The sequence below is a fragment of the Hyla sarda genome, chromosome 4 (genome assembly GCF_029499605.1).
Source record: "Hyla sarda isolate aHylSar1 chromosome 4, aHylSar1.hap1, whole genome shotgun sequence".
In the NCBI taxonomy this organism is placed as follows: Eukaryota; Metazoa; Chordata; class Amphibia; order Anura; family Hylidae; genus Hyla; species Hyla sarda.
In genome coordinates, this window is record NC_079192.1 from 415,208,560 (window position 1) to 415,220,745 (window position 12,186).

At 40.6% G+C, this 12,186-nt stretch overlaps 1 protein-coding gene across 6 annotated transcripts in view; it reads left to right on the forward strand.

Annotated features, from left to right (window-relative positions):
* PTHLH (parathyroid hormone like hormone) overlaps positions 1–11,981 on the forward strand; it is a 98,827-nt gene extending 86,846 nt beyond the window's left edge. For all 6 annotated transcript variants that reach the window (XM_056517813.1, XM_056517811.1, XM_056517815.1 and 3 more), the window contains exons 2-5: positions 178–260; positions 1,771–1,889; positions 9,084–9,482; positions 11,480–11,981. In XM_056517813.1, the coding sequence (XP_056373788.1) occupies positions 1,789–1,889; positions 9,084–9,482; positions 11,480–11,489 (510 nt within the window). In that variant the 5' untranslated portion in view covers positions 178–260; positions 1,771–1,788 and the 3' untranslated portion in view covers positions 11,490–11,981. The remainder of the gene's footprint in view (positions 1–177; positions 261–1,770; positions 1,890–9,083; positions 9,483–11,479) is intronic.
* Positions 11,982–12,186: the final 205 nt, after the last annotated feature.

Here is a 12,186-nt window from a genome sequence, read left to right on the forward strand (position 1 = left end):
AATCCCAATATGCTGCAAAGTTTTCCTCAGTCAGTCAGTCGGGCAGCCAGCTACGGAAAATATATATATACATATAATGTGTACGTTGTAGCTTTGTAACTGGACATATTTTTTTTGTTGTTTTTTTACCAATTCTATACGGGTGATGCTAAAATTCTGTGTTCTGTCTTTTTTTAGGATCCTTCTATTTATTCTGGAAAAATAACAAAACGAAAAAGAAAATTATCCCGTCAATAGGAAGTGCCGGAAATATTCCACCGGTGAGTGTATACGGCGACTATGCGACATTTCCGTTCCCGTGTCTGCACTGTCACATCCGCGTTGTCGTGTCTGCCGTCAGGCGGTGGAATCTGGTGGTCTGAAACTTGTGGCTCCTCAGCTGTTGCAAAACTACAACTCCCAGCATACCCGGACAGCCTCCAGCACTTAGGAAAGGGGAAAAACCCCAGTGGTGAAAATCTATAGGGAAACCATGGCTGGAGGATTGTCCTTCCCTTGGGTTCAGAAGAGTGTTTCCCAACCAGGGGGCCTCCAGCTGTTGCAAAACTACAACTCCCAGCATGCCCGGACAGCCTTTGGCTGTCCGGGCATGCTGGAAGTTGTAGTTTTGCAACAGCATGAGGCACCTTGGTTGAGAAACACTCAACTGGCTCCAGAAAGTTAAACAGATTTGTAAATTACTTAAAAAAAAAAAAATCTTAATCCTTCCAATAATTATCAGCTGCTGAAGTTGAGTTGTTCTTTTCTGTTTGGAAACACTGCTGACATCTCTGCTTGCCTCGGGAACTGCACAGAGTAGAAGAGGTTTGCTATGGGGATTTGCTTCTACTCTGGACAGTTCCCGAGACAGGTGTCATCAGAGAGCACTTAGACAGAAAAGAACAACTCAACTTCAGCAGCTCATAAGTACTGAAAGGATTAAGATATTTTTAATAGAAGTAATTTACAAATCTGTTTAACTTTCTGGAGCCAGTTGAGATATATATATATATATATATATATATATATATATATATATATATATATATGTGTGTATATATATAAGTTTTTTTCCTTGATAACCCCTTTAAGTCTTATTTACACAAGAATAGACAGGTCCTTTAAGGGGGTGTCCGAGCATATTGGGAGTTAAAGTTTTCCAACATCTGGAGGGCCACAGTTTGAGACCACAGGTCATATCTCTGTAGTGCATTTGGGAGGTCAGAAGTTGATCTTATACCTATATGCGTGTGTAAAGTGTGTAGTATATAATGTAGTATATAATGTAGTATATAATGTAGTATATAATGTAGTATATAATGCAGTATATAATGTGTAGTTCATTGTTTTCTGTTATCGGCCACGATTGCCGAGAGGTGTTGAGATCCTCCCCTTCCCCCGTCTATATTGTCCGGCTTTGCTGCTCCTCTTATAACACTCTCGCTCTATTATAAGATCTTACGCTTCTTTAAGATGTGGTTTACTACTTGAAATCCCGCCGGCAATCTACTTCTTACCGTAATGGTGTTTAGACTCCGTCTGCCCCCCAGAGGGTGTATTAGCGGACAGACAACTAACACGGGTACTTGGGTGCTTCGGGCCTCTGTAAGTGTTGGGAGGTCCCGGTTCTTCCATTAAGAGATCAGACCTGTTGTCGAGTTCTGGGCACCTCCATGGGGTTGTGGTTTGTGGATGTCTAAGCTTGTCTGGTGCCTTATTCGTGGTCCCGTCTATGGGAACCTGTTAACCCTTTTGGACGGCAGTCACTGATAACCTTTCTCTTCCCTGCAGGTCTTGGTTATTCTCAGGATGTTGCGGAGCCTCCTTCCACATTGCAGTTTGGTGGTGTTCATCTTGAGTTGTTCCTTCCCCGCTCACGGGAGACCGACGCACGGGCTCAACGGCAGAGTGTAAGAGACTGGCTCTGTCCTCATTACTTAGTGTATGTGTATATATACGGTATATGTATGTGTGCATGCCAACGGTAGACAACCGGATCATTAGGCCCCATACAGGGCAAGGGCAAGGATTTTTGCCACCCTAGGCAAAAGCTAATTTTGCTGCCCCCTTGGCCCTGCCCATTGGCTCCACCCTTTGACACACCCACCTTACTACTGGGGTGACACACTGTAACAAACCTCCTCCTCATGTAATATCCTTACTACTGGGGTGATACACTGTAACAAACCTCCTCCTCATGTAATCTCCTTACTACTGGGGTTACACACTGTAACAAACCTCCTGTAATCTCCTTACTACTGGGGTGACACACTGTAACAAACCTCCTCCTCATGTAATCTCCTTACTACTGGGGTGACACACTGTAACAAACCTCCTGTAATCTCCTTACTACTGGGGTGACACACTGTAACAAACCTCCTCCTCATGTAATATCCTTACTACTGGGGTGATACACTGTAACAAACCTCCTCCTCATGTAATATCCTTACTACTGGGGTGACACACTGTAACAAACCTCCTCCTCATGTAATCTCCTTACTATTGGGGTGACACACTGTAACAAACCTCTTCCTCATGTAATCTCCTTACTACTGGGGTGACACACTGTAACAAACCTCCTCCTCATGTAATCTCCTTACTACTGGGGTGACACACTGTAACAAACCTCCTCCTCATGTAATCTCCTTACTACTGGGGTGACACACTGTAACAAACCTCCTCCTCATGTAATCTCCTTACTATTGGGGTGACACACTGTAACAAACCTCCTCCTTATGTAATCTCCTTACTACTGGGGTGACACACTGTAGCAAACATCCTCCTCATGTAATCACCTTACTACTGGGGTGACACACTGTAACAAACCTCCTCCTCATGTAATCTCCTTACTACTGGGGTTACACACTGTAACAAACCTCCTCCTCATGTAATCTCCTTACTACTGGGGTGACACACTGTAACAAACCCCCTCCTCATGTAATCTCCTTGCTACTGGGGTGACACACTGTAACAAGCCTCCTCCTCATGTAATCTCCTTACTACTGGGGTGACACACTGTAACAAACCCCCTCCTCATGTAATCGCCTTACTACTGGGGTGACACACTGTAACAAACCTCCTCCTCATGTAATCTCCTTACTACTGGGGTTACACACTGTAACAAACCTCCTCCTCATGTAATCTCCTTACTACTGGGGTGACACACTGTAACAAACCTCCTCCTCATGTAATCTCCTTACTACTGGGGTGACACACTGTAACAAACCTCCTCCTCATGTAATCTCCTTACTACTGGGGTGACACACTGTAACAAACCTCCTCCTCATGTAATCTCCTTACTACTGGGGTGACACACTGTAACAAACCTCCTCCTCATGTAATCTCCTTACTACTGGTGCTGGCTGGGCGGGTGCTTCAGATGCTGGCTACTAACTTTCTTGCAGCGTGCAGAGCTGTGCCCCCATCAAGAGGGCGCTCTAGGCGGCTGTCTATTTTGCCTATAGGCAGAAGCAGCCCTAGCCCCATGTTTGGTGTCTTTTTTGGCCTCCATGATGCAGTTTTTGTGTCATTTTTCCCCCCAAAAAATTGTATGTATAAGTGCAGTCATTTTTTATTCGCCGTTTTATCCCCCTTACGTTTTTTCTCAGTACAAGTTATTTCATCATTGATTTCTATTGAAGAATTTGGGAGGGGAAGGAAGGGGTTACAATGTTTCCGTGCATTTTATTTTTTTTTGTTCCACTTTAAAGCTTTTTTTTTTTTTTTTATTGTTTTGAGAACACAGAATTCCAACAAAGTAACACCGCAATTCCCGGCAGAATTCCGCAATTCTGTTCAGCAAGCTTTGCTAAACAGAATTTGTGAGGAATTTCGAAAATTGCGTCACAATTGCGGCGGAATTACGTGTTCTCAAAACACAGAGTTCCATGGGATTCCGTTGGGGTATTGTGCAAAATTAAAGTGTTACTCCGCTCTCCAGCGTCCGGAACATTGAATTCCAAACGCTGGGTGCGGGCTTCCGTGCTCACGCCTGCCCCCTCGTGACATCACGCCCCGCCGTGTGATGTCACACCCCGCCCCCTCAATGAAAGTCTATGGGAAGGGGTCCCGACTTTCATTGAGGGGGCGGGACAGAACGTGGAATTGCCGCCGCTGTGTGAATGGGATAGTGGAATCCCATTAAGGTCAATGGCCGGTAAATAGCGGCGAAATTCCACACGGAAATTCCGTTGTGTGAACAAAGAGGTGCCAGAATTTCTTGGGGAAAAAAATGACAAAAAACGCCATGCCCAGCATGCTGCCAAAAACTACAACTTTTGCAAAACTACAACTCCCAGCATGCCCGGACAGCCAGAGGCTGTCCGGGCATGCTGGGAGTTGTAGTTTTGCAACAGCAGAAGTTACCATGGTTGGTAAATATTGCTCTAAACCGATGCACATGAAGTATTTTAGAAAGTTGCAGAAGGATTGTCCTTCCCTTGGGCTTAGAGCAGTTTTTCCCAACCAGGGTGCCTCCAGCTGTTGCAAAACTACAACTCCCAGCATGGCCGAAAAACCCCAGTGGAGGAAACCTGTAGGGAAACCATGGCTGAAGGATTGTCCTTCCCTTGGGGTTCGAGCAGTGTTTACCAACCAGGGTGCCTCCAACTGTTGCAAAACTACAACACCCAGCATGCTGGGAGTTGTAGTTTTGTAGTTTTGCAACAGCTGGAGGCACCCTGGTTGGGAAACACTACTCTAAACCGATGCTCACGAAGCTGAGATCTTTAAAAATGTATGACGATACGGAAGCACAAAGTATATTAGAAAGTTGCAGAAGCCTTTCATCATACCGCCATTGTTACGAAAACTTTTTTTTTTTTTTTTTTTTGACGACGGTGTAAATACGATTATCCACACGTGCGTAAAAAGCTTTACACATCAGAGTCAAACTCAGCCTTCCGGCAAAACTCACAAGCGACACCCACATAAAAAAAAAAAAAGGGATTAATCCTGGCCAGACGGATGCTACGCTAATTCTACGGTAGGAGGAAGCGGCGCGGGGCGAGTCAAGTGAGCACATGTAACACAGGAGACGTGTAATTATATCTGCACGGGAGACAACCTTTCACACCGAGGGGCAGGAAACTATCCCCCCGGGGGGATCCAGGAACGCATTTAGTGCCGCACTGCCTGGGCAAGTTACCCCCGAATTGCTATAAAAAAAAATTGGCTCTACCATCCTGTAATTTGAAGGAGTGGAAGGAAGTAAACGGTGTTGCGGCGGCACGTAAAAGTTGCATGAAGGCAATAAATATATAAAATATATATATATATATATATATATATATTTCAATAGTAATAAATACAAAAAAAAATTATAAAAACTACCGCTGTGTCTCCGTCAGTATGCCCCTACATGCATCAGCACGTAAAAGTTGCATAAAGGCTTTAAAACCCCAACTTGTTAACCAGGGCTTTTATATAGGAATATATACATTAAAAAAGATAAATAAATTCTGTTGTCTTGCAGTATACCCCCCACATACAAACCTTAAAGGGGTTATCCAGAAAAAAAACTTTTATATATTTAAAGGGGTTATCCAGAAAAAAACTTTTATATATATATATATATATATATATATATATATATATATATGGCTCCAGAAAGTTAAACAGATTTGGAAATTACTTCTATTAAAAAAATCTTAATCCTTTCAGTACTTATGAGCTTCTGACGTTAAGGTTGTTCTTTTCTGTCTAAGTGCTCTCTGATGACACGTGTCTCGGGAAACGCCCAGTTTAGAAGAGGTTTGCTATGGGGATTTGATTCTAAACTGGGCGGTGCCAGACACGTGTCATCAGGGAGCACTTAGACAGAAAAGAACAACCTTAACTTCAGAAGCTCATAAGTACTGAAAGGATTAAGATTTTTTAATAGAAGTAATTTACAAATCTGTTTAACTTTCTGGAGCCAGTTGATACATATATATATATATATATATATATATATATATATAAGTTTTTTCCTGGATAACCCCTTTTAAGCCCTCATGCTACTTTGCATGTAGGCAGCAGTAAGTAAAAGTTGCAAGAAAGCTTTACAATCCCGACTTGTTAACCAGGGCTTTTATATAGCAATAAATACAATAAAAATACAAAAAATTAAATTAAATAAAATACATGTCAGTATGCCTCTACATGCAAAGCTGCCCCCTACATGCAGCAGCATGTAAAAGTTGCATGAAGGTTTTTAAACCATGAACTTGTTACCCGGGACCTTTATATAGAAATAAATACAAAAAAAAGTATATATATATATATATATATATATATATATATATATCACCTTACCATGGTGGGACTGTCCAAGCTATTTGGCTGCCAAATTGCAAGCTAAGTACCTCACTATTTCATAACTTCATAACTTTATATTTCCATTTCTTGCACCATAGCTGTATAGCTTTTCATGTTTTATCTATATACTCATGTTTTATCTATATACTCATGTTTTATCTATATCTTTGTGCTGGCAGTGTGCTGCTGTATTCTTCTGTTGCTGTATATTTAGCCCAGCAGCCTGCACCTGTACGCCAGGTCTATATAATAGTTTGGAATCAATAGTGCTGGCCAACTTATCCTTTGGTTATATATATATACTACCACTGTGTCTCCAGCAGTATGTCCCTCCATGAAAAGCTGTCCCCTACATGTAGCAGCACGTAAAAGTTGCATGAAGGTTTTCAAACACGTACTTGTTATCCAAGGCTATTATATAGTAATAAACAAAACAAAAAACAAAACAAAATACAGCTTTGTCTCCGGCAGCAGCCTCTCCATGCAAAGCTGCATGTAAAAGTCCCATTAAGACGTTAAAACCACGACTTGTTAACCAGGGCTTTTATATTGCAATAAATAAAAATAAACTAAAAAAAACTACCGCTTCACCTCCGACAGTAATGCTCCCAATCTGTGGCCCATTTACATATTTATCATTTGGCACACGGAGCAGACATCCAAGGTTTCTGGTTTTATAAACAATAACAAGTCCTGCAGTTCCGTCTTTTGGCCAGTAGATGTCAGTAAGAGCCCTTGCTTTTCTTTAGTGCATTTTATTTATATATATAATACAGTACAGTGTATATATATATATATATATATATATATATATATATATATATATAATTTTTTTTTTCTTTTTTTTTTTTTCGCTACACTCCCTTAAAGGGTACTGGGGAAATGTAGAATTTTTTTGGGTTCCCTCATTGCATCATGGTCTTATCTGTAGGTCTATGTAAAACACGTAGAGGTGTTCTGAGGTCAGGCGCTGCTGCTGCGCGCACTACGACTTTCGGGGTATTTCTTTTCAAGATGTGCAATGTCATATGTGAAAACGTTTCGGCTCGTCCCACCAAGCCACAGAATAAAATTCCTGACATCCGAGGCCGCCAGATCGCAATTTTTCTGATTACTCCGGCAGAGCGTTTCCTTAACGGTCCCGTCTATTCTTGTGTAATTAAGACTTAATTGGGCGCTGTCGCTTTAAGGAAAAACTTTTGACATGTTGTTGAGGCGTGAAAGGTTTTCATTGTTACAATCTAAACCAGTGTGCCTCAACCCGGGTGCCTCCAGCTGTTGCAAAACTACAACTCCCAGCATGCCCGGACAACCGAAGGCTGTCCGGGAATGCTGAGAGTTGTAGTTTTGCAACAGCTGGAGTCACCCTGGTTGAGAAACACCGCTTGAAGCCAAAGGAAAGGACAATCCTTCAGCCATGGCTTCCCTACAGGTTTCCTCCACTGGGGTTTTTCCTCTCTCCTAAGTGCCGGAGGCTGTCCAGGCATGCTGGGAGTTGTAGTTTTGCAACTGCTGGAGGCACACTGGTAGGAAAGCTATGGTCTAACTGGCACAATTCAGCCGCCAGGACGTCTCGGGCCGAGATTCTGTCTTATAGTAACCCTGTGTCATTCCTACCCAGTTTTCCAAACAGTGGGCCTCCAGCTGTTGCAAAACAACAACACCCAGCATGCCCGGACAGCCGTTGGCTGTCCGGGCATGCTGGGAGTTGTAGTTTTGCAACAGCTGGAGGCACCCTGCTTGGGAACACACTAGTCTTAACACTCAGACCCAAACCATTCAAAGCATTTGACACGTCTCTAGTTTTTTCTTAAAGCGACAGGTACACCTTTTATTCAGTGCCTAATGCAGTGCCTAATCAATTCCGCGTCATTTTTCAAAACCTCAGCTTGCTGTCAGCAAATAGAATACTCTTTGTTTATATAAAGGGAAACACTCCAGCCAAAACTTATTTATCCCCTACCGCCCCCCCCCCCCCCCGCCCCCCCATAGAAAATTCCCATAGCAAACCTCTTCTAAACTGGACGGTTCCCGAGACAGGTGTCATCAGAGAGGATTTAGACAGAAAAGAACAACCTTAACTTCAGAAGCTCATAAGTACTGAAAGGATTAAGATTTTTTTAATAGAAGTAATTTACAAATCTGTTTAACTTTCTGGGGCCAGTTGATATATATATAAAAAAAAGTTTTTTCCTGGATAACCCCTTTAAGTACTTTACAAATCTGTTTCACTTTCTGGTACCAGTTGATACCAAAAAAAAAAAAAAAAAAATATATATATATATATATATATATATATATATATATGTATATATATATATTCCAGTGGAGTACCTTTTTAACATAGCCAAAAGTTTTCATCCAGACCCCAACTGATCGCGCTCTCTGTCCTGGGTCCCAGACAATCCCTGTATCAGTCACATGACACAGAGTCTTGAGAGAACATATTTAGCGCAGTCTTCTCCTAGCTCGTTCTAGCGATCAGTCAAGGTTCGAGCACTGATCAAAATTTATGACATTTCTCGAAAAAATCGTTTTTTTTTAGGGTGCGTTCACAGGCTTGTAACTAGCACTGGGTTTCCCGCTGCGAATCACGATACCATTCATTTCACCGGGTCCTCAGACAGTCCGCAATAGTGGCAGCTTTGCAGAGTGCCGGCGGACCAGTTGAAATAAATGGTAGCGAGAAACCCACTGCTAGTTAAAAGCGTGTAAACGCACCCTTAAAGGGACAGCGCCCATTTAAATCTAGTGCTTTACTCAGTTTGCCGTTCCATTACTGACAACTTGCATCATTTTTTTTTTAGGCGCCGGGCAGTGTCGGAGCATCAGCTTCTCCATGATAAAGGCCGATCCCTCCAAGAACTCCGCCGCAGAATATTCCTACAGAGCCTCATGGAAGGGGTGAACACGGCGGAGATCCGCGCAGCGCCAGATGAACTGCCCCGTCCCATCCCCAGCGTCAAGAACTTTAACACATTGAGACTGGTGGGCGAAGAGGAGGCGATCACGAGTCACCTGACTCAGGAGACACACAAATCCCTGAGCTTCAAGGACCCCCCACCTAAGATTCCTGGCAAGAAGAAGAAGGGGAAACCAGGAAAGAGGAAGGAGCAGGAAAAGAGGAAGAGGAGAGAGCGGTCGGCGTTAGAAAGTCTGCAGGACCCGCCCGGATCGGACCTCTGGTGGGAAGAGCTGGGTATCAGGTCAGTACAGGAAATTGTGCATAATGGGCCATACTAAGCATGGATTGGTGGGATGTCTAGTCAGTGCTATCGAAAAGACATGTAGAGCAAAATAGGAACATAACTAGAGGTGGTCAACCCATTGGACTCCAAATAGAGGGGAGGTTTCACCTTCATGGCTAAGTTGGGTCTACTCCAAGTCTGAACCCCTGAAACATAGCTGCCGTTTGGGAAGTCAGGGTTGGTAAACTCCATTAACGTAACCTTGACTTGGTAATACTGGCAAAATAGATAAAGAGTCCTCGGTGCAACACAATAAATATGCCAGTAGAGCTGCCATTAATAATCTTAGATCCTGATTGTCTACAGAACATATAAAAGGCATAAGAATTCCCTACAATAAATGTTGCTCCTTTGAAAAAAAAAAAAAAAAAACACTTCTCCCGATGTGTTTCCCCCCTAAGAACTTACTCATCAGTGGACATTAGATAATATACAACATTTGTAAAAAAAAACGAAACCAAAAAACAGATAATAGCTATAACAAAACAGTCACAAAGAAATTATAATCCAAGATTAAAAATACTGTATTATTCAGCCCAGCGCTCCAGCCTCGCTCAGCCGCCCCTCCCCCCATGCGTGGGCCAACGTGTTTTGTGACTTTCCAAGTAAACTGCAAATTTTACTGCAAGGAGGTGAAATTTAAGTGCATTCTGGTTGAGCGTCCTCTTAAAAAAAAGACTAAAACACGACTAATAGGGTTATTTATCCGCTGAGTGTAGTACGGGGAGCGGTGCCGTTTCCAAGACATTCCATCCTGCCCCAAATATGTCGGCGACAACAAATTTACATCTCGGTATAATGGAAGATGTTCTCCAACACCTCCCACTCGCTCCAGGAAGTGGGGAAGGTTTATTTTTCTTAGGGTTAGAGGGTAAAGTTGTGTTTCTTATTGAAGGAAATCTTAGTCTGGGCCTCTAGTGACTCAATTCTAGTATAGTTTACAGGGGGTTTTAGAATTATTTTTTTTTTCAAAAATCATCCCTAGTTAAATTTCCTAGTGTGCGGTTTTACATTTTATATATATATATATATATATATATATATATATATATATATATATATATATAAAAAATTCTTTTAAAAACTTTTATGTACATTTTTTTCTTTTTACTGTGTATTGTGGGGAAAAAAACCCAGAGATGTTTTGTGTAAAAAAGAAATCAATAAATCAATTTATTATTATTATTATCATTATTATTATTATTATTATTATTATTAATCTTATTATTATTCATAATAATTTTAAATATATAATAATATTTTTTATTATTATTAATAATAATAATAATAATAATAAAAAATAAAAAATAAAAATAAAAATATATATATATATATATATGTTATATAATAAAAATATAATATAATTCTAATGTTAAATACATAAATATGTTATTTATTCATTATTTAATTAATATAAAAAAAAATAATAATAATTATAATGAATAATTCATAAGGTTGTCATGGCCCCTCCCATTTTCCAAACTTTACCCAGTAGTAATATTAACATTTCTATGCCCTGTAGGTGTATAGCCAGAGGGTGCATAGTGATTTTTTGGGGGGATTGCCAATGTCTTCTCTAGTCTGTTCTATCTCAAATAAAGTAAAACAAAAAAGAACAATATATATATAATCATATAAAACAATAAATAAAACCAGTTCTTAGATGAGAAGAATCTTTATTAGAAATATGACAATGATGGCTTCTTTAAATATTTGGCTGGGGAGTGGAAAATTTAAGGGGTACAGCTCCAGCCCAGATTGATTTTCTTTATGTTTTTGTTTTTTTATTTTATTATTTATTTATTTTATCGTTTTTGTTTTTTTATTTTATAATTTATTTTTTTATTTTTTCGTTTTTGTTTTTCTTTATTTGCATCACTTTGCGTGTCGGTTAAATTTCGACAAATATTTTAATATTGAGTTAACCCTCTATTTTTCTTTCTTTTTTCCCACAGCACGCAATGAGAATTCAACTGGAGCTTCCACTTCTATTGAAGAGACATTATAAACAAAAAAAATAAAAATAAAAGAGAGCGGGGTGTGCAGCGGAAACAAAGAAAAAACATTCTGGACTTGCACATTTGTTATGTATTTATTTCCTGTAAATATCTTATGATCAGAGAACCCCTCCCCCCATCGTCCCGGACCCCATGTGCGCTGTTCTCCCCCCGCCGTCTGTAATACTGCACAGCCGCCCCCCCCCCCATGCGGCCCCCCCTCCCCTTATTTATTGGTTGAATTCTGTATTTATTGTGTTATAGTTTTTTTTATTCCTTGTGCTGCTGGCGTCCCGTTTCATGTTGCACTTTACGTCCAGAACTCGCCAAGATCTTATGTGTTTTTTTTTTTATTTTATTTTATTTTTTATATATTGAATTGAACATAATTATTATTATTATTATTATTTTTATTATTATTTTATTATTTTTAAAAAAATTTTTTTGTGCATGTATGAAATGTGGCGACTGGTGGAATTTGTACAGAATGTGTAATAAATCCAGTGTCCAAAGTAAGCAAAGCGCTGTCTGGTTTCGAACCCCAGGTGATTGGGGCCAAATTTACAACCCACGTCCTCATAAACACTTCGTATTAAAGGGGAAAAAAACAGCGCTATTTATAGGAAGAGCGGATTTTACTTAAAGGGGCAGCACGGATCAGTTGC